At 42.9% G+C, this 21,746-nt stretch overlaps 1 protein-coding gene across 9 annotated transcripts in view; it reads right to left on the minus strand.

Annotated features, from left to right (window-relative positions):
• Positions 1-21,746, minus strand: part of MTCL1 (microtubule crosslinking factor 1) — a 110,080-nt gene that overhangs the window by 38,715 nt on the left and 49,619 nt on the right. For 4 of the 9 annotated variants that reach the window (XM_064507217.1, XM_064507220.1, XM_064507223.1 and 1 more), the window contains exons 4-6: positions 14,097-14,156; positions 6,804-8,129; positions 5,710-5,865 (exon numbers count right to left, since the gene is read on the minus strand). In XM_064507217.1, the coding sequence (XP_064363287.1) occupies positions 5,710-5,865; positions 6,804-8,129; positions 14,097-14,156 (1,542 nt within the window). Of the gene's footprint in view, positions 1-5,709; positions 5,866-6,803; positions 8,130-11,889; positions 11,968-14,096; positions 14,157-21,746 lie in introns of all 9 variants that reach the window. The other 5 variants (XM_064507216.1, XM_064507218.1, XM_064507221.1 and 2 more) reach the window with 3 other exon arrangements.

A 21,746-nucleotide genomic window follows, 5' to 3' on the forward strand; every position in this document is an offset into this window, starting at 1 on the left:
AAGACATTACAACCACTCTAAACAATGCAAATCTTTTTACCACTGCCTTGCCTATTTACGGAAGAAAGTCTTCCAAAAGCAGTGAAGTAAACGTGCTGAAAAGCAGTTGATGCATGAATGCAGAGCTGCACACCTTTTTCCTTCCAATGCAACCTGAGGACTCTTCATAGCCTATAATTTCATATAACATAATTTCTGTTAGAAGGCACTGGAATTAGCACTACTCAAATCAAGGGAGATCAGGCTACTTAAGCGTCTAATAGATTATTGCTAAATGACTGCATCTTAAATGAAGAACATGTAGAAATTCATTGTGTTGATTTTGTATATGCAGTTCAGGTAGCTGATTCTGCATTCATGCACATCTCTGTGTTCATATTTGGAAACCAGGCCCCTAACGTATAATCAGCATGGTGTAGTCCGTGGCGCAACTCTGGTTTTGCTTTGGCAAACAACGCCGTTACAACAGACACAGTAATTGATATCCTGTTAACTTCCATTCTCAGTTTGTCTCCTTTTTTCTCCTTAATGAACATACAGGAACAGAAAACACTGCACACATACTCCATTTACGAGGACACCCTGAATGTGAGGGCCAGCACGTCACATACCAAGACCACAGGAACAGACACAGACTCGCTACAGGAGGACATCACAGACACAACGCAATGGGAACTACAGGCTAGGGCTCCTCCATCACAACGCTACAGAAACAACTGCACCTCGTCTGTAGTGTGAAAATGACTGAAAGTTTTCCACGAATCTCGATTACTGCATTTCTGCAGCTACTTCCATCCTTGTCAGCCAGCACCAAACCCTTCTCCTGAGCCCTTTTCCCCTCACCAGTTTTGACTCCACAACAAGCTAATCCATGCTGATGTCTTTACCTCAAAAAATTCTCAGAGAAAAGTCATCCACACAGTGGGGCTTCACTACCCTTTACTCATTGCACCAACATCCTTCTACCCCTGCTCAGCCTGCTGAAGGCTTCGGGTTACTTTTCTTCTCACAGAATCCTACATTTGTATGATGACTCATTTTACAGGAGCGCCATGCACCATAAGATATGGCAGAGTTTTATTTGTTTTCTCCATTTTAGCATAGGTAATTGAAATCTCAATATGCCTGGAAATTTAATCAGTTTATATGGAACAACTGTGAGCACCAAATTTCACAGGATCACTGTTTTTAGCCTTTTTTTCAAGAGGAGTGGAGCAAAACAAGGCCTGAGGAGGCAGGGTAGAAAAATGGTCTCCGACATCTGTGTGCAACTCCAAGGAAGTGAAAAATTAAACATTTTATACTGCTCATTTAATGGCATGATTATAATGCAATATTTTGACTTCACATTAACAGTCTAAAACTGCTATTTTCATACACTTGACAGCTGACTATTGCAAATATAGGATAACCCAGATTAGATAGGAACTTCCAGTGCCTTTTGTATTGCTTTTTACATATGATACACATACAGCTAAATTCTCAAAGGCTGCTTCTGAAGATGTACTTTTCTTCTCCCCCCCCAAAAAAACAGATGACATATTCCATTTTCTAGCGCACATCAGGCACAACCACTAGTGTGGTTAGTTGTCTGCGCTTACATGAAGAGTCTCTGATTTTGTGAAAACACAGAACACTACTCCAAGTGAAAAAAAAAGCCGTCTCATTATATGGATAGTATACAACATCCCACTGAGTCAGTTAGAACTTGGATATCCAGATTTACATCATAATGGGTCTCTCAAGCCATTATATTGTCAACCTTTATGGAATCTTGCATAGCAAGAAAGAATACGATTCTTCAAAGCAAATTATTCTTGCTGCCTCTAATCTCGGTGGGAAGGAATACTGTCGGCACCAGTTTGTCTTTCCTCTTCCCACAGTTTTGAATTGGAGGCGTAGTGGACAATAAGAGATACAACTTTTTTTGTGGTGCCCATTTTTGTTCAGAATTAAGGAAACTCACAATGTATAAAACGTTCACTGTTTCCTGTCTGGGGAGAGAAAAGACTAAATCAATATAAAAGAAAAGGATATGCAAATTTTCAGCACAGGGCTGGGAGCTGCTGCAAAAGCCATCCAGCTGAAAAGCTCTCAAATGGAATTATGAAAACTGTACAGAAGAAACACAGACAGACACTCTAAAACCAGCTTAAACTAAAGCATTCAGACTAAAGACTAACTTCCCCCAATGTGTCCAAATGGAAGCACATAGAAGATTTCATACAGATTCAAAGGAGTGACTTACCTAACTTGTTCATCACTGCATCTGGTTGGTTCACATTTAACCCAGAAATTAATGTATGGTAATAGAGCTGTAATACACTTGTTATGGGCATAACAAGTATGAAAAATGGATAAACAGCTTATAGAACAGTCTACAAGAAATTACTCTTCAGTGTGAGCTCCAGCTGCCTACTTATTACTAGATCTTATGGGAAACTTTATTTTAAAGACATGCTCTCACCTTCCCTAACCTGTCTGCTTTTATTTTAATTCTGTGGTGACGACTTGTTCCTTTTAAGTTAATTCACTTCAGCGATTCCTATGTGTTCACTTTCCACAGCATGGGATTTTGTGGCATTTCTGTACACAAAAATAAATGTGCAAATGTTTAAAGGCTGTGTGAAAATAATCACATTATCCAAATTTGAAATGCAACAATGAATATATGTGCCTGGGTGATAGATGCTTATTCAGGTAAGGACAGAAGCAACACCCTGTGACTAAACAACCAGAACTAAGCAATACAGCTAGATTTTAGAACATCTGGTATCAAATACTGCAACAAACAGTGTTTGATTGTCTGAAAGAGTAAAATTTTTCTTCTCCAGAATGGCTACTGTGCCTCAATAAACAGGAGGAAATTGCAGCCTGCTTTAAGGAAGCTGCTTTTTGTTTATAGATATTCCATTGGTAGAAAGGATAAAATTCACCAGATGAAAAATTATTTACCAGCTTTCCACTGGTTTCCACTTGTTGCCATAGTAATCCTCTGCTCTGTGCCAGGCATTTGCTCCATAAAACATTGTGATACCTTTTTTTAGTTCTTCCATGTCTTTTAGCTGTGGTGATTCTTGCTTGCTCCCTCACTTCTTCTTTGGATGGTAAAGAACGATTTCTCCCTCCCTCCCTAACCCAGCTCTGCTATAATCATGAATAATGTATTGAATATCCACCCCAACGGGCTCCAACCTCCTGCAACAGCAGTTCAATGGCTTGTTTCAGCAAGAAAACAAAGCCCTGCTCTTAAGGCAATTTCAAGATATAATTTCCCTTGGACTGTGACTCTGACCCACCTCTTTAACATGCAAATGCATTCTAATAATACTGTTGCACTAACAACTGCAATGCAAAGACCAAACAAAGGCAGATGTTTACAGTTAAGCTACAGGGTAGTTTTGAGCACAAGTCAGTCTGCATTTATTGTATTTAATCAAACAATTAGGCTCCCACGATGCTCTTTTAAAAAACAGAGAAAAAATGGCTGAATGGAAACTGCTCAGCATTGCTTGGGAAACTTTTCATTTAAAATTTGGCTTGGAAGAAAATGGACTTAGAAAAATGGGTTTGCTTGCTTATAAAGAAATCATTTGCTTAACTGAAATGTAATGTGTTCTTCTCACGCTGAAAGTCCATACACAGTAAAAAGAACACCCATCAATATTGGGCAGTGCGAATATTTTCACTTCATAAGTTAAAGCAGATAAGAGCTTCCTTGCAGCCATCTCTGCTGTGGGAATGGAATGACTCGAGTTTTCATCTGAAATTTCTGTGGTAATAAAAAGAACCCCCTGGAATCTGAAAAATATATTTTTCTGCTCATTCATCTGGCACAAAAAATGTCAGTTTTTGCTAGCGCAATGTTTGAAATGAAAAAATAAAAGAATGAGACAGATACAACAAAAAATTATTTCGAAGAATCTTCTGCTTCACTTGGGCTTAATTGTACCACTATTAAATGGCTGCTTACCCACTGAAATGTTTCAGTGTAAAGCAACGAAATACACTCTGTTGCTTGGGTAAAACCCATTGCAACAAAGATCTTAGCCTTAAACATCTTCTCCATCTGGGCCACGAGCCCCATCCATGCTCACTTTTTTAGCACATCTGGACCTCATCTGGATATTGTCTACCTTTGGTTAAAATTACCGGCTTGTTCTATCTCAGGCTGTGGTGTGAAAGCCGGCCAGCTCCTGTTCAAACACAATTTACTGTACACAGTTTACAAATCATCCCAACTCAGAAGAGGAAAGAAACAGGCTGTGCCAAAGTTACCCAAATCCCCTGCCTTAATAAACAGAGGGTACAAGACTTAATACAACAATGAGGCTGACTTGAGGTAAGAGGGAGTTAATAAAGATGACAGCATTTAAACAAAAATATTGTAAACACCTGCTTTGGTCATTTTCTGACCTAATCTTCAGTAATTATTGATCAATCCAATTGCAAAAAGATTCATGCTGAACTATAAGATTTCTCTGCCTCATCTTCCTGTTTTCCATATGAGGAAGAAAGACTTTACCTTTCAGTGAGAGACTTACTGTGTCCTGGATTTATCAGATATCCTTTCTGAAGTTTATTAGCACCGGTAAAAGTGAAAAAGTGGAAGAGAAGCTACTGAACACATTAATTATTCTAACACTACCAAAACTCTGCACTGTCAGGATAGTTTAAAACAGGCTAAAAAAAATTAGCAGGGAATTACCTGTGTTAAGATGAAGGGCCACCCTCTCTCTGACATTCAATACAGAATTTAGCTGTTTGGCTACCAGCCACCTAAAGGTTTCTCTTCCCACTCCTGCTTTCTAATGCTTATTATTGCTTAATCACAAACACAGCTGTTTCAGCCAGCGTTGTTCTTCTTCCAGACCATATTAGTGGTTTCAGATATACTAAGGCCTCTGTGTATGCCTTAGAACTAAAAACATATGTAAACTTGGCCCCCAATAGAAGCCACTCTAACCACCACAGTTTCAAGGTGGATTTCACTTGCCAGTGGCCAGCAGAAAAGATTTTAAATGCACTAAGCTCGCCTCTGCAGGAGACAGACCAGAAGTTGTTTTCTTCAGGACCCGTTGTAGCGTCTGGACAATCTATCTTCCTGAGAAACCAGCTGAAAAGATGTTTACAAAGGCTCATATAGCCTCAGGATGGATGAAGATTTAAATAAAAACTGATCAATGCTTTTGACAAATGGAAAAGTATTCAACAGCCATAGCAATGGAAAATTCTGCTTTAAATGGGTATTTTTGGAAGCTGCAGGGTGCTGTGTTTCCTGATGAGAATTACCATACATGCCAGCATCAAACCCTCTCCTGTGCAGACTACTGCCAGGCAAAATGCAGAGAAGTCTCTATCTGTAGACTTTCCAGATTAAAAAATACCTGACAAGGTGAAACCTGGAGTCACACATGTTACAGCAGGGAATAAAACCTCTTGCAGAAATTTTTTGTTGTTATATTTAATTGCATGTTGTCCCTGAGCCACATTTTTCCACTAAGCAAGGCTACTGGGAGCAGGGTGACGTGTCCAAAATCAGGACCACATTTGCTCCTATGAAACTGCAGGGGGGAAGGAGGTCACCAAAAATTTCACAGCACGGGTGCTGCGTTTTGTCCAATTTACTCCCCCAACCCCTGGCTTCTATTGCTCACATCCTGGCTATGGCGGCAGGAGGCAGTGAGTAAGGCGGGCTGCTTTGCTGACCTCTAGACTGAAACAGCCCTTGTTTCCTGGCCTGTAGAGTTTAATGTCTCCATCAGCTCTGCGGTGTGGGTCGGTGGTGGCTCGCTGGTGGTGAATCTCTTGCTCCTCTCCACGATCTTGTTTGAGCTGCCACTCCATCTGATCCCTCAGTTTGAACTGTTAGGTGCATGGGCGGTTTACAACAAAAAAACAAGAGGACAGGAGGGAATAAAGAAAACAAAAATGGGTAAGGTAGACGACTGAAAAACTACAAGACAAAGAAAAGCGTGAACAGAAAAATCAACTTAAATACAGTGGCATAAGAAAGTGAAGAGAACAAAACCAAAATGAGGATGAGCAAAATGATGGGCTGAAACATCTGAAAAGCAAAAAAGAGAAAGAGAGGAAAAAAGAATGCAAACACTGGTTATGAGGCGCATGCAATGAGGATGCATGAGTCAAACCAACAGCAAGCATACAAGTCATGAAGGATACGGGATACAAGGCTCTTCCTTCCTTACTTGTGCTGTGCAGAAAGCCATATCCAGTGTGGCAGTTGTGGCAGCTTAGGCATGCGCCCATTGGCAACACTTTAGGAAAGGCAGTCCTTCGCTGGCTAGCGTGCTTCTCACTCGCTGCTCGGTTATGGGAGTGAGCTGTAAGCAGGCTTTTCAAAACACACCACTTAGAAAACCGTTTTGGTTGGGTTCATTTGGCAAGGCTTTTGAGAACACGCCTGACCCTTTTAAGAGAGAGCATAATAAAGACCTCTACACATTTCTCAGCAAGGCTGCTAAATTACTTTCATTATATTTTTTTTTAATTAATCTCTTCTTTCATGGGGAAACGCTGCTGTTAGAAACAAAAAGAACACAGATCTCTACAGCACCAGTGGATTAGCCTTTTTGCCATGAGGAACCGCCTCTGAATTAAAGGAGTTGTGCAAACAAACAAAAGAGAAACCTATAAAGTGCTTGTTTAACATTACACACTTTAATACACTGCAGATCTGAAATCATAACAAAGCAGCTGTGAGGAAAATCAGCTCTAGGTAGCAATGCCAGCAAGAAAGAGAAAAAATAAACAGAAAGAAGGCAAATGAGGGGCCGACTTACCTGGAAGTCTGTGATTAACTCCTTTCCCAGGTTACCAATGGGAGAGTCTCGAGACATGGACGTCATCGTGGATAGAAAACTGGAAGACTCTGTGAGATGGGGAAGGGGGGAGAGGTCTTCCATCTGCTCCTTAAGGCCCTCCCCAATGTGATCAACCTTCTCCAAGAAGGTCTGCAGCTCCTTGCGGAAAGCTTTCATCCTGGAGTTGATGGTGTCCAGGAGCTCTGGTTCATGTTTATCTTCTCCTCTTTCCTCAACACTTTTGAAATCTTGTTCTGTGGACAGGCTGCTGGTTATATGCACCTTTGCGTCATAAATCAAACTGTCCGTATCAGTGATAAGGCGGTCCACCGTCCTTTCAAGCCGCTCCGCCTCGTGTTTGATGTTAATTAAAGACTCTGTGTCTTCTTTCACTCTCAAGAGCTCGGCGGAGCACAGATCACTGACCTCGGAGGGCTTCCCGCTCCCAAAACCTGACGTCTTCTCGTAAACTTCTTCTGAGTCGCTTTCGCCCCCGATCGGTCCCTCTCTCTTCGGCTGAGGAGGGCGACCCTCTTCGCTGTCGCTTTCTTTCTTCCCGGCGTCGCTGTCGGCATCGCTGTCTCTGGGGCTGGAAGTGCGCAGGCCTAGGTGAGAGGCAAGGTCGTAACGTTGCACGTTGGACATCAGGACCCTGTTCTCATACTGGAGTTTCATCACCTTCCCACTCAGCTCGTTGATTTGCAACCTGGCCGATTTCAGCTCTTCTTGCAGGGGCCCGCCGCACTTTGAAGCTGTGTCATCCAGCCAGCTGGGCTCCTGACCCGGCTCAAACTTGAACTTGCTCAGCTCATTCGTTAGCTGTTTGTTATGATCCTCAATTTCAGAGATTGACCGCCTCAACAGTTCTGCCTCCTCTTCCACAAACTGCAAGTGACGGCGCAACTCTGTGGCTGACTCCACAGAGTCACCATACGGCGAGGTAGGAATGCTTGAAATGTGGTCCCGGCTAAGACACTCCTTTTCATACTGGCACCTCATGTCCTCCATCTCAGCTTTAATCCCCCTGTTCTCTACCTCCAGTTCCACTATTTTTCTGCCCAGTATGTTGGCTTCCTCTTCCACCAGCTTCAAGCGAAGCTTCAGCTCAGCCTCCCTGGTGCTAGGTGGGCCCCCGGCCTCCCCGGTTGGGAGGGGACTGTCCACATCTCCATAGATGGACTTATATTTCTGGAGTTCCTGTTCCAGTTCATCCTTTTCCTTCCCCAGTTTGGCCATCTTCTTACGCATCAGCGCTGCTTCCTCTTTGGCAAATTGCAGCTGACACTTCAAGTCAGCACTGTCCTCCTGCCAAGAATAATCCCCCCCCCAAAAAAATCCCCAGTTATATTATAATAAAAACAGGATCAGCTGTTACCATTTCCAAATCTTCGCTTCCCCACCCTCTGAGCTGTATCTTGTTCTGCAGACAGTACAGAGACAGAGCTGCACAAGTCACACCGTTGGCTTGGTCCTGCTTGAGTTGGTGAAGCAGCTTGATCAGAGTTAAAGAGAAAAAAAGCAATGTGCCAGTACAAGTGCTCACTGATGCAAGGGGGGTTCTTCCCAAATACCGAGCAAATTTTGTAGAAAATGCACATTACTCAAATGAAAGGGTGCCGAGAAGATTTGTTTGCATTTTCCTTTTCATTTACTTTAATGATACTTCTGATCACTTTTAGCATCACGAAACAGACACTCAACTACTCAAATGAGGTTGCTCATCATAATCCCAAATCTTGGGCTTCCTTAGCTAATCAGCACAACAAAGTGTGCTAAGCTGCATGCTTGCTTTGCAAACTGAAGAAGCATGTGCTACATGCTTTAAATACAAGATCTTAACAACTTTGTGAAATAGGTCAAGTGCCTAACTCGCTTTCTATTGGAATAGGAAGCACTGCTGTTGTTACTGCTGCTAGTATCATTACGATGGAAAAGAGCGTGATCTCTCTTTCTGGTATGGACAACTGTTCAGAAGGGAAATTACTGAAAACAAATTCATTAAGCCATGGTTACATCCAAACCTATTCCATGTGAAAACCCGCATTTTTTGATAAGCAACCAGCCTATTAACTGAGAGAGGTTTTTATTTATTTATTTATTTATTTTGTGTCGGGAACTCTAAAATACTGCATCTCAGGGAAGTGAAAACTCCAGTGTGCATTGTGCTGACATAAGAAACAAGGTTAAGTAAATTCTAAGCTGATGAACAATTTCTTTGCATGAATCACTTTCATGAATTGTCATGGAGATACGGGCACTTGGCCTCATAAGAGACACATTTATCAGCATTAGTGGCATAATGGAGGACAGTCTTTGAAAGATGATCTCCTGAGACAGCAGATTTCATCATTGTTGTGAGACCATGTGGACATACGTGCAATTATCTATGGAAACTTCATTTCAGTCTCTGTAGCACCATTATGTTCCACAAGCACCATTTTGTTACAGATCCTAGTAACAGCAACCAAATCAGGAGAAAACATGACTGATTTTAATTGTTTACCCAGATCAGGCTATTAAAAAAAAAGATTTACAAAGCTAATTAAGGCTCAGCAGTCTGAGGAAATGATTTAATTTCTAAAGTACACATTGTTGCACATTGCTAACGGTGTATTCTATGTTATCTAGATTGATCGCCCCCTACCCTATTTAAATATACACTAATTATTTCTTAATTTCAGTTAACGATACCTAAACAGACAGAGAATTAGTTGGTTGTACATTTCCGAACTCAGTCAGCTTTGCTACTGCTTTTGCTTGGAGCAGGTTGTGGCTTTAAATACTAAACAGTCAAAAAGTTATCTGTATATGTAAATAACATGAAACAGGTAAAAAATAACCAAAGTATCTGCTAATACATGGTTGTCAATCATCTCAGTGGTAACCAGAAGTATCTGAGTCAAACACGACTGCAATCAACTGAGTAATTAAAACCCTGGTCTTCATGTTTCTGACAGCATAATGTGAGTTTTGTAAATACAGTCCAGATATATATAACCCACTACAATCAGTCTTGCTAAGATGGGCTCTTTTTTTCCTTACTTCTTTCTCACATATGCACACCTTCTTTTCACACTATGAAGGCAAATGCATTGGCAAGTTGCTTTTCTCTTTATTAACTATAAATTGTAAATTAAGTAGCTGATTAAAACCTGGCAAAATTCAATGCAGCTCCCACTGAAGTCACTCTGAATTTTAGTTGTTCTGGTTGGATCAGGCTGTAAGATTAAAACACTGTCTTTGGTCAGGGCTGCACAATACATTACCTCTGCTTTTTCTATCGTCAAGACTCAGTTTATTCCCTCTGCTGCAGTTTCACTCTTAAGGAAACACACAGAATACCAGGAAAGTTAAATCAACATCAGTGCTGAAAATCAGAACTCACAGGTGGGACGATTAACTCCAGTTTCTCTATTTATCTGTTAATAGCTCAGAAAAAAATTGCATCTTACATTTTCCTTATTCTGCCTTTGTAATCCAGTATGCTTCATCATGTTCGTTGTCTGCCTTTGGCTGCAAGAGCCCAGCAAACCGGGTCACTAGCTCATTTTTTGCACCTCAATTTTTTGCAGGCTGTTGCATTCGCACACGCACGTTGCAAGGGACAGCCTTCTTGCACGCCTCCTCCTTGGGGATGAGCATCAGGGACTGCTGCTCTCCTGAGCTCAGAGGCGCTCCCGGCCTCATGCCGGCTGGATTTCAAGCTACAGGTAGCACTTGAGACAAGGCAACACGCATGTGGCAGCTTTCGAAGAAAACTGCAGTGCTTCAGTGGATCAGGCCCCTAATGTTTTTGTCCAGCATCGCTGCACAATACAAGCTCAATGCTTCTCTGGAGTTAGGATGTTATTATAGCAGGAGAACAGCACAGTTAACTTTTCATATAATGGCACCGCTTTATTGCTAGTTTTTGTAAAAAAGAAAAAGTATCACATTTGTAAGATTTTTTTTTTTTTCGCAAGAGCTGAAACAAACAAGGTTTTTCTTTTTCATTAAACAAACACAAGCCTCATACAAAACGACAGAGCTGACGGATGTTAATCTCACCTACTAAATATGGATCCTGTTTGGAATGGTGAGAAAGCTAGAGATGTTCCCCACTTCTCTGTCAGGGAACCATGACTACTGAAAAGCCCATTCCCTTGATGGCTTTTCCAACAGAATTGCCGGGAGAGACTTATCAGCAATATCTAAGCATGCCAGAAGAGTAGGACTCCAACCTTCATGCATATGTCCCTCTGAAACTTTGTGTACAAGAAATATCAGTGCTTTCTTGATCAGTTGAAATCAAGTAGAAACAGCAAGAGGGTAAGAAACCTACATAGACAGTAGAGGCTTTAAAGGGAAGGGAAATCACAGAAATTAAAAATAGTTCATTATTAGTTAAACCACAAATGGAAAGGGAGAAAAAAAAGATGGAGGATACTGTCTGGGCATCATTCTGGAGGAGGAAGAGGCTGGGATCTCAGGGGCTGAGCTCTGGCGCAGCCCAACTGCATTTCACATCCAGTATAGGGACACTTCCCTGAAAAGTGTATATATGACAGACTATGTAGAAAGGGAAAAACTAACAACAGCGCAAAACTGTTCTATCATTAATGGTGCTAGTCACTGACTTTAAGGGATCATGAAGGATAAATGGGAGTTAATGATTACTGAGAGTGAATATTTGCATGCCATAGCACCACAGCTCTGCATAGCACTTCAGAGGGATGTTAATGGAGAAAAGGCAGAAAGGAAAAAACAGAGCCCTCCCTAAAGAGCCTACAGTATAATTTAGGCAAATGTAGAATGTGGAGATAAGGAAATGAAAGGGTAACTTAAATTCATTATGCAATGTAAATGATGTGACAAGAATGAGGAGCTGATCAAAAATTCCCAAGGATGATATTTCTTTTCTGGCAAGAAGACACAAAGATAGATAGAGACCAACACCATCTCCTCTACCACCACCTGCTTGAGGGTACTGCCAGGCAGAAGATGGGTAAGCGTTTCGGGGTTGCAAGTCTCATGGCGGGGCAGTAAAACCAGCACCCAAGCATCTGGCTGATGCCAGTACTCCTACCTTGCGCTGGAGAACCACTTTTCTTTGTGTTTTGCTTGGTGCCTGGCATTTTCCAAGAAGTTCCACTTTGCAACTCTGCTGAATAAAAACTTTTTTCTTCAATAATACCAGAGGCGGATAGGCACTACTAAGAATTCTGTTTTTACATTACTTTCAAGACAATCAATTTTACATGTATTCACTCAAGGTGCCCTGCAATGGATGTGATGTTCCAGTGAATCTTCACAATGAGCTCCCAGTAAGTAAAAATACTAGTCTTCCATATTCTTGGAATATTTGGAAGTACGCATATGGCACAGATTTACAGTTAGAATCTAAATTAGTGGTTACTTTTCACTCACAGAACATGCATGGGGATAGAAAAAAAGAGGAAAGGGTTCACCCTGTGGGCTTGAATAATTCAAGCTCTTGTTTTCAAAGCTATTTAGCATCCAGCTTTAGGTATCTCAGTTAAGGTATTTAAATCACACTGGCTGGCTGTCCCAAAAAGCAGTGTTTTGAACCTCCCTGGCTATGCCCGTCCTCACCAATTTGTGACCCAGCACCCAGTGGTGGGTTGACCATGTTCGGCACCTGCTATGGGGTGCCCTGGTCCCAACTAGCTCCTTGCTCTGAACCAACACTCTGCTGTGGGGACAGCGCTGGGTAATGTCCCGTACAGCTAGGACATGTCAATTTATAACATTATTTCTCAATCTTTCCTACACTAAGGAATTTTTGAAGAAAATTCAAGAGCTACCTTGCGCAGTGCTGCCCCAATGGTTTTCATTTACAAACACAAATCCTGTGCTTGTCTGAGTTACAGTGTAAATGTTTTTTTCCCTGGGTGGCTTGTGGGATCCTGTTCTCCTGTTGTGCATGGTGCAGAGCTGATGCAGGGCTACTCGGTTAATTTTCTTAAGCCATTTTTAAGGCTTCCCAAGGCAAACTACAGCTGCTTCTAATGTCTGGATCTGGCAGGAGAAAGCAAGCACAAGAACTCCATCCTCTCTGTACCTGTCTATATTTCCAAGAATGGGGAAAAGGAAGGACAGTGCTGCCCACAGACCCCAGTGCATGCACCTGCCTTCATGTATGTTCATTTATAATTTGCATGTGTGCATATATATAGTTCATATACGTATTTTCAAGACTCATAGAAAAACAAAGTCTCTGACCTAACTGATGATTTAAATAAGTCTCTATAACAGGCAATGCACGAGAAAAGCACAGTGCCCCATTTTAAACGCTGACGATGCTGCATGCATGTCTGTCCCATGGGGCTGCTGGGTCTGCTTGCATCCTGGGTAAGCAGGACGCAGCTCACAGGCGCTGCTGCCACCGCGGCCAGCCTCCCGCCTGCCTGCCCACCTGCCCCTTCAGCTGTGCACGGGGATCAGATCAAGTGCAGCAAGTTCTAATGACTTATTACAGTTATAATTACAAATCAAATGATTTTAAGACCTGTAAGTCTCGGCTGCGCATGCCGAGTCTGCCAAGGCAGGAGGAGAAGAGGTACAATCTTGTTTTAACAAAGATATGATGTCACTCTTGGCTCCCTTCGCCACGAGACGAAACCCTATCCCCGGCTCTCCGTCTATAAACAGCAATGGTATGGATGCTGGGAAAGGCTTCAGCCCCTACCGTCAGCACAAAAGGCAGAGGAAACCGGGCAGACTGCTTTCCTGCGATGGACCAGCCTACGGGATTTCAGTAAAATCAGTGTCCAAAGGGAGACAAAGAGGATGGCTCAGACTCTACCTGTGCTAGAGGAAGCAAGTATTTGATGTTCACATGCTGTTCACTGCACATGAGGGAGAAAACCCTGGGCTGTGGCACCAGAAGCCACCGGGCACTGTTTCTGTGGCTGAACTGTATTTGCTGCCAAGACGTTCATTAGCACAAAATCTTTGGCACCACACACAAATTTAGCTGGTCCCTAAGCTACGATCCAATTACTCTGTGAGACAAGGTGATTTTCTCTGCTTGTAGAAAACCAGCAGCCTGAATCTACTGATAAAAGTACAATGAACCTGAGAAGCGGCATGGTTTAAAGATCAAATTTGTGTCCTAAATTGCTTCTACATTATCTCTGGAAGGTCTGAGTAGAGTAAGGCCTAATTGCACTCTAGTTAATGTGTCTGATGGTCCTATAAACATCCATAAAAAGAAATTTTGAGTTTTATCATGTGATTTTGCTCATAATTGCATGTTCTTGAAAACCATACCTGGGTAAATGCCTTTTTTTCTTTGTGCATTTCTCTGCTGCCTCTTCTCTTCAGGGAACTCTGAAATAGAAGCAAAGCTGCTTTATTAATAAGCTAAATTCAAAGTCTGCAAGTTTGAGATCACCATTATAAAACTGATGGAGGAAAAAGGGATGATATTCTCCTGTGCAGCTGGCAATTTAATTTTTTGCATTAATCACTAAAAAAGAAGAGATGATCAGGGCCTTTTCTGTGAATTTTTTAGTGCACAAAATTTCCCCCCTAAAAAAGGATTGAAATTAGTTAAAAGTTCACAGATGCAAAACTCCTTTTTTATTCTCCTCTGGCCCACCACAATTTTGGAGAAAACTTTCTTTTTGAATGGGGCAATGACTTATGCTTGGTGAATCCAGGGCAGAAGTCCAAGAATGTTATTCACAGTGGATGTGAAAAACATTTGGGAAACCTCAGAGAAAACCAACATAGAAAAAGGGAAGGTCAAAGATGTTTAAGCCATGTGGCATAATGCTATAGGTTAATCCTTGCTAGCAAACACACTGAGGAGCCCAGATAACGACCAAGTGAAAAAACATTCTGCATTTATTTCTGAATTTATTTTGTGAATTAGATGAGATTGGCTTTGCAAATCTTTGTATCACTTCATAAGCAGTATTTTAAGACACAAGTTTAAGACAGAAATGATGTCACCACCACTGTTTGGTTTTCAGAAACCTCTCAGTACTCAAATGGAAGAGGATAGTTTTCCTTAGAAGTGGGAGGTGAAGCACAGCCATAATGTAACCAATTTTTGCATTAACTCTCTCAACTTTGTGTTTGAGGACCAAGTTCAAGCCAGTGTGAGCTGGACCTATTTAGATGAGGTATAAATTTGACCTTTGTAGGTTAAAGTATGTAAGTATCATACGGGAACAATAGATAATAGGCAAAGAAGTGGGAAGCTAGAAACTAACAAGTAACTTGAATTAAAAGTGGGCTGTATTGCTTTGGTTATGCCCCAAAGTTTCAGCTCTCCTGGAGCCTGCTTCCTATACACAGGAGAAGCAAATACTGGGCTCTAATTCAACTTGCAGTTTCTTCCTTTCTGCCAATTCCAGATCCCTTTCACAGCAGTTTATTCCACTGCTGTCTACCACGGCCTGCAGTGACTTGCAACACGTTTGCACAGAGAAAATATTTTATGTGTTTACCACTTCAACAAGCACCACAGCAGTCTTCAGCAAACTCCAGTGGAAATATTAACTTTTCAGTCCATAAAGGCAGACAAACCTGAAGGATGATACTCCCTAACGATCGGTCTGACACTGTGGCCTCTTCCATTCACTGCAAGATTGTATTATGGCAACCTCTATTTATATCTGTTGCACAAGGGACAATTCCCTGTGCGACGGAGCAGTGCACCCAGTCTGGGGCCAGCTGCAGCGCCTGTCGGGCTAAATCCTGCTCTCAGTAACCAGAGTTAACCTCGCGCTGCCTGATGGGCTTGTGGGACTTATTCGGCATTTACAACTGCGTAACTGAGACCGTAATCTTGTCCTCCTGAGCCAAGTTTGAAGAAGCTGGTACAGCAAAAGGTCCACAAAATATGAGCTCCGGCAATGAGGGAGAGGCATCCTGCTCATTAGTACGTCCCCTCTCGTGCCCGGCCGTCAGCTGTCCAAAAACAGGACGGGAAATCCAGGGGACATGCAAGGCGTGCAAAACCAATGAAAGCCTTCTGTGGCTTTGTGGCTTTTTCTGACTATTAAGGCAGGCTTATTTCAGCGACGGAGCTCCTACAATTATAATTATGGCACGCTAAGACAAATCTCTCCTTCTGCTCTTTGTTACACCCAGTTAAGTAGTTAAAAGCCATTCATATGCAGCACCATATGCGCAAGACGTTCTACAGTTTATTTTTGTTAATCTGCTCTCTACTTTAATCCAGTGATTTCCTATAACTAATGAAGCTGAGTAAGAGAAATGTTTTTTCTTGGTAAGGCAAATGTTTTTTTCTGCGTAATGAAACAGTTTAATGAAAAAAGATTTTAAACACTGAAAACATCATCTGAAAACCTGTTACACAAGCTTAGCTAGGATAAACAGAGTTACTGTGTTTTCTCTGTTTTTTCCTCAGCACAGCATTATTCTGGAGACAGATGTGTGATTGAAAGCAGTCACCGGTCAGAGCGGCATCATGTCCCAGTGGGCAGGATGGGTCGCTGCAATTCAGGAGCTATGGGGCATAGTCCTGGCCATGATACTCACTGCTTTACCATGTGACTTCAAGCAAGAGTAACTCGAGCAAGAGCATATTGTCTAGTTACTGCATTTAATTTGCAAGCTTTCAGAGTCAGGGCTGAGTTTACTAGTTTCTGTGGGGGCCTCCAAGCACTGCTGTAACAAACTACCAAGCCTGCCAGAAATGCAAAACCTTGTGTCAAATCCTAACACATCTTTTGCTCTTATGTAGGCAAAATATTACACTTAGAAACATATAACTTGAGAAACTAGGTGATATAAACACGTGGGCCATGGCATGCAGCAGAAAGTAATAAAGCCTCTGCTCAGTCCTAAGAATGAGAGATAAAGTTTAAGTGACAGAAATAGATGAGGTGATGAGAAAAATAACAGGTAGGGATCTAGCTTTGGAAGATGTATGCGCCACTTCTCACTACAAAAAATGGATTTCACAGATACAGACTAACAAGTTATAACATAATGCAAAGATAGGGCCTTGCTTTAAGCATTTTCATACCTTCCTATTTGCTTTGCATGAGAACAACCTGCTGATCAGTGTTCGGCTGGAAGATTGCTCTGTTTTTCCATGATGTAGAGATTCAGCTTCCAGGCTGAGTCTGTCCTCAGCCTAAGGGAAAGAACGTAAGATCTTTGGGGGTGCCTCATAGAGCAAATATCAATGGGTTATAGAGCAAAACCTCCCAAGTGCCGGTGCAGGACTAGAAACATAGGTATGACAACGGGGGACTGCATGACCCATGATCTCAGTGACCTCCCCTATGCGAGAGGAACACCTCCAATTTACCGCTGCGGGACCAGGTTACATTTGTGTATGAAACACCAGCCAACACAGTTGATGTTTTATCAGCACTAAGGGCAGAGGGTCCCACTGCAAAAAGAAATAGGTGGAATACACTACCAGTCTAAGTGACTGCATTTAAAATGGTAAAATAAAGGAGCATTTCCCTCTGATATGCAGGAAATTGCCATCAGAAGCCAATTTGAATTTATGCCAGAAGTAACATTTTTATACTACTTTTTATACTCAGGAGACCAACCAGAGTTGGCTAAAAAGTCTTTCAAAGATGGCTGAACAAGATTTTCTTATTCCATTGGTTAACATAGTCTCTTAAGAAAGAGGTTACTTAATGGACATTTTTTTTCATCACGGTTTCACTATAGTTTGATTGTGACCACATCTCTTGACTACAGAGAAGAGCTAATATACGAGGTTAATAAACTGTGTGGCACTGTAACAGTTAAACTTTCAAAAAGATGGCTGGATGCAGTGATCACAGTACCAATAGCAGGAAGACACTCAGTGATTTTCACTTTCTCTAGGAGCTTAGCAAGCAAAGAGAAGAGATAAAGTGCGTCCTTCAGTGAAATCCATTTTTAACAGACCCGAGAAGAGTCTAGCAATCTGAGCAATGAGAGCAGAAAGAGAGAATAAGATTACCAAGGTGGCGAAGAGTAAGTAGAAGCCAATACACTGGAATTAGATGTTGAGGAAGGCATTGAAATAAAGTTTGAGTTAAGAGCAGTCATAAGTGTAAACACATGATAAGTCCCAAATTTTCATACTAGGAGGCAAGGATGAGACGAGAGGTACCAAAAGGAGGCTGTAGAGAAGGCCTTGGAAAAGAGAGAACCAGCTCCTAATAGATGCCAGCCTGTCTTTTTATTCGCTGCTACTAATAGAAGCAAGCCATTCTGGGTGCAGTCTGGCATCTGCAGGCAGGTGTGGGCTTGACATGATACATGTATCAAACTGAACCTGCAAAATCAAGGAGTCAGCCATTAAAATGACAATGTTTGCAACTTAGGAACAGAGAGGCTGTCTTAGAAAATCTGGCTCTGAAGACAATTTCTGGCTACTGTGGTGTGAGAGGAATTATGCACAAGCATCACGATGGCTTATGAGCTGCGTCAGTAATGTTCCACGTGCAATGGTGATTTGCAACTGACGGCTTGGAAAAGGATTATCACGATTTTGGTTTGCACCCATTAGAAAGTACTGCCTGTGAAAGAGATGACATTACTTTAAAAACAAAAAAAACATGCAAGAGTGACCAAAAACGCTTGCTCTAAATACACCAGTAGCTTAAACAGGCTGCTTTCAGATTACTACTGCCTCTAAAGCAAACAGTTCCAGAGTTGCACATGGGCATTTCACAGTGAAAATTAACTTCTTGCTGGCTGTTAAGCACCCTCATGTTCAGCAATGTATGAAACATCCGGAGGAACACCAGCTCTGACTCACAGTACAAGGCTGATTCAAAAATCTTTCCAATAGACCAACTCTTTCATACCAGTTTTACTCCAAGGCACACCAGTGATTTAAACGAAGGTAGGTCTGCTTGGCACCAGAGTGAATCAGAAGAAAACCAGATTCACTTGTAACAGATGGTCAGAAGGTGCATTTATCCCCAAGTGATGTAAAGCAGCGTTCATTAACTGCATCACTAATCACTCTCCAAGAGCGCCTCACGGGAAGTGTTTTTCTGGCACTGGGTAGGACAGCATGGGAAGGTCATGGCAGAGTATGACAAAACCAGGGGATCTCCTTGCTCCTTAACTGGCAAACTCCCCCTCCATGTAGATTTGGCTCCACTGGCCACTGCAGACAGTTTTCCCTTTTTTCCCCTCAACTTCTTGCAGTGTTCAACTTGCCAGACCCCAGCATTCATGGGGTACAAGATCCCTCTGTACAGCCCCCTCTCCTGGCTTGCCCAGCCTGCTCGATAAAGACAAAACCTTTTGGGCAGAGATCTGTCACTCTCAAATGAATAAGCTCTTTTAACAAATACACCACTGGAAGAGCGTGAACCAGATGTACTTCTTAGGAGGGAGACAGGCTCTCACACTGCAACTTTCTGAAAACTACTTCCTGCTACTGTCACCCACCTGGTGAAAAGGAAGCATTTCCCATTTCTGTAGCAACATCTCTCTTTTTAATGGTCAGGTATCCCTTCTTAAGGCCTGAGGTGTCTCTAAAGACAAGGTATCCCACTGAAATTTTGGTTTGGTATCACCCGATACTGCTGTATTACAACGGCTGCTCAGTGAAAGTACGGCTGCAGATTTTTCTGTGTGGACTCGCATCTGTACCTATGGGATGGTTAATGCAACCAGGAAATACAATGAAATACTAATTGCTTTTCAATTGCTGTAGGTCCTTGAAAAAGATATCTCACCAAGCCCTGATAAAGCCAGCTTTGACGCAAGCGATCTATATCTGCACTCATTCCCATGTGTGTTTCATTTACGGGAAACCTCGAAATACTGTGATATTCATCATTCACATGACCTAGCGAAGCAAGCCACGTCTGAAATATCATAAGCACTACAGTTCAGGATGAAAGCTATCCCTTGAGTAGAAAAGCAGCAAAGCCCACTAGCTTTCAGCACCAGCTTAAATTTCCCTAACGCTTCATTACTCTAGTGCGCTAGGTTTATGAACGGGGGCTTTGGAAGCGCCTCCTTTTCTTGCCTCTTGCTGCTCACACGAGGCGCCAGCTGCCTCTCACACCTTCCCAGTGCCCTTTGCGTGTGTGCTGGCACTGCAGTCGCTTTAGTCGGGCTGGCGCGCACAGATGCTTGGGTCTGACAGACCTGGGGACACGCTGTGGGGAAGGAGGCAGCGGGGTTACACCTGCTTCCCGAGGGCCTCGGAGGGGAGACGGCAGCTCTGCGCTGAGGCAGATGGGAGGCAGCTGGGCGGCATCAGTGTTTGCTCGCAACAGAACATTTCACTTCGTGTTTGGTCAGTGGAGGCTGACAAAAGCAATATAATCCTTTTTATTAATGTAATAATTACTCAATAACCATTATAGTAATAATTGATAAGCGATTACAGCCTGGTGATATAGTCATTGTTATTAATATAATAACCGAGATCCAGCAATGGACAGCCAAGAGCCTAACCGCTAGCTGGAGTATCGCTGTCTTATGCGATGCTTCTGACCAAATTATTTATGTATGTTTTAAGTTTAGTAAAATGTATTTTAAAAAGTCCCCATGAGTGACGCTGTGTTGAGACACAAAATGTCCAAATTACCTGACACCTGTCATGATATATAAAGAAAATTATAATATTCTGAGACCAAACTTCCCTTTTCTGATTCCTTTGCAAGTGAAGCAAACCAGAAATAGCATGGGGGGCTTCTCTCCCCTCCTGCTAAACCAGTGATCCAATGCTGATGTGCCGAGGGGAAACGTGCCCTCCTAAGCCTTCCACCCCCCCCCGCTATTAAATGTGAATTCACCATGCTGCACCCGTCCGTCACGACTGTGCCGTACGCCAGCCGAGGAGGCCACCCCACGCTCACCGCCGCTGGCTCCAGCTGCAGCACCCCAAATCGCCCCGCGGCGGCTGGCTGGACCTCCTGAGCGCGAGCCCACCCTTCGGCCCTCTCCAGAGGAAGAGCTTCCATGCACCAGCCGGGGCGTGATCTCGGAGACGCGTGTCGCGCTGACGCAGACGGAGCACCGTAATTACCGCGTTAGTATCAGACTGCAGGAGACAGCCCATGGAAAACGTGCCAGGCAGTACACACACGCAGAAGCAGAGCCGCCCTGAAACTGCTTACCAACAGTAACGCGGTTTTGTTGTCTGCCACAGAAACGTATGTGACGATGGGCATCCGATGCCTGCTCCAGAGCAAGCATTAGCACGCTGCAGCGGCAGGGAGCAAGCTGAGAAAGCACCAGCCCCGGGGAAGGTGGCCGGCCGGCCCCGGAGACACCAGCTTGCCGCTCTCTAAACAAAACATGGGGACAAAATTCTTGAAGAAGATGAAACAGCTTGCAAGACTTTTATAAACCTTTTTTTTTTTTTTTTGCTCTTGTTGTGAGGACAGATAGTGCATCACTCCAGGCAAGCTAGGCACCTGTCAGAGAAAGCAAGCCCCGTCAAACACCCCCCGATACAGCTGCTCTGCCATCAGTGTCGCTCCAACTCAGCGTTGCCAGCATCACTCAGCATCAGCAATGCAAACTGCACGAAAGCAGAAGGTGAAATACTCCCCTCTCTCCTCTCCGTTTTCGCTGAGAAGTGCTTTAAATCCTAAATCTTTCTTTAAGGAACGGTACCAAATGTCCTGCTGCCATGTCACGGGCCTTTCAGCTGGGAGCTGCTGATGGGCAGCTGGCCAGTGCTGGGTTTATGAAATCGGACTGATGGACAGGTAGTGCTCAGAAAGGGGATTATGAGTTTACATTTCCGATGGAAGGCAATACAAGAGCATTTAGCGCTGATCAATGCACTCCCAGCATGGCGCTTCCTGTAGCACAGTCACTCCATCACAGGCATAAATGCACTTCTTTTCAGCAGAGACTAAGAAGGCAGTATATGCTCAGAGAGAGATTCCTGTTCTCCAACTGCTCACAAACAGAGACAGAGCCCTGTCATTTTCTGCCCCTGAATGAATT

The sequence above is a fragment of the Dromaius novaehollandiae genome, chromosome 2 (assembly GCF_036370855.1).
Source record: "Dromaius novaehollandiae isolate bDroNov1 chromosome 2, bDroNov1.hap1, whole genome shotgun sequence".
Classification (NCBI taxonomy): Eukaryota; Metazoa; Chordata; class Aves; order Casuariiformes; family Dromaiidae; genus Dromaius; species Dromaius novaehollandiae.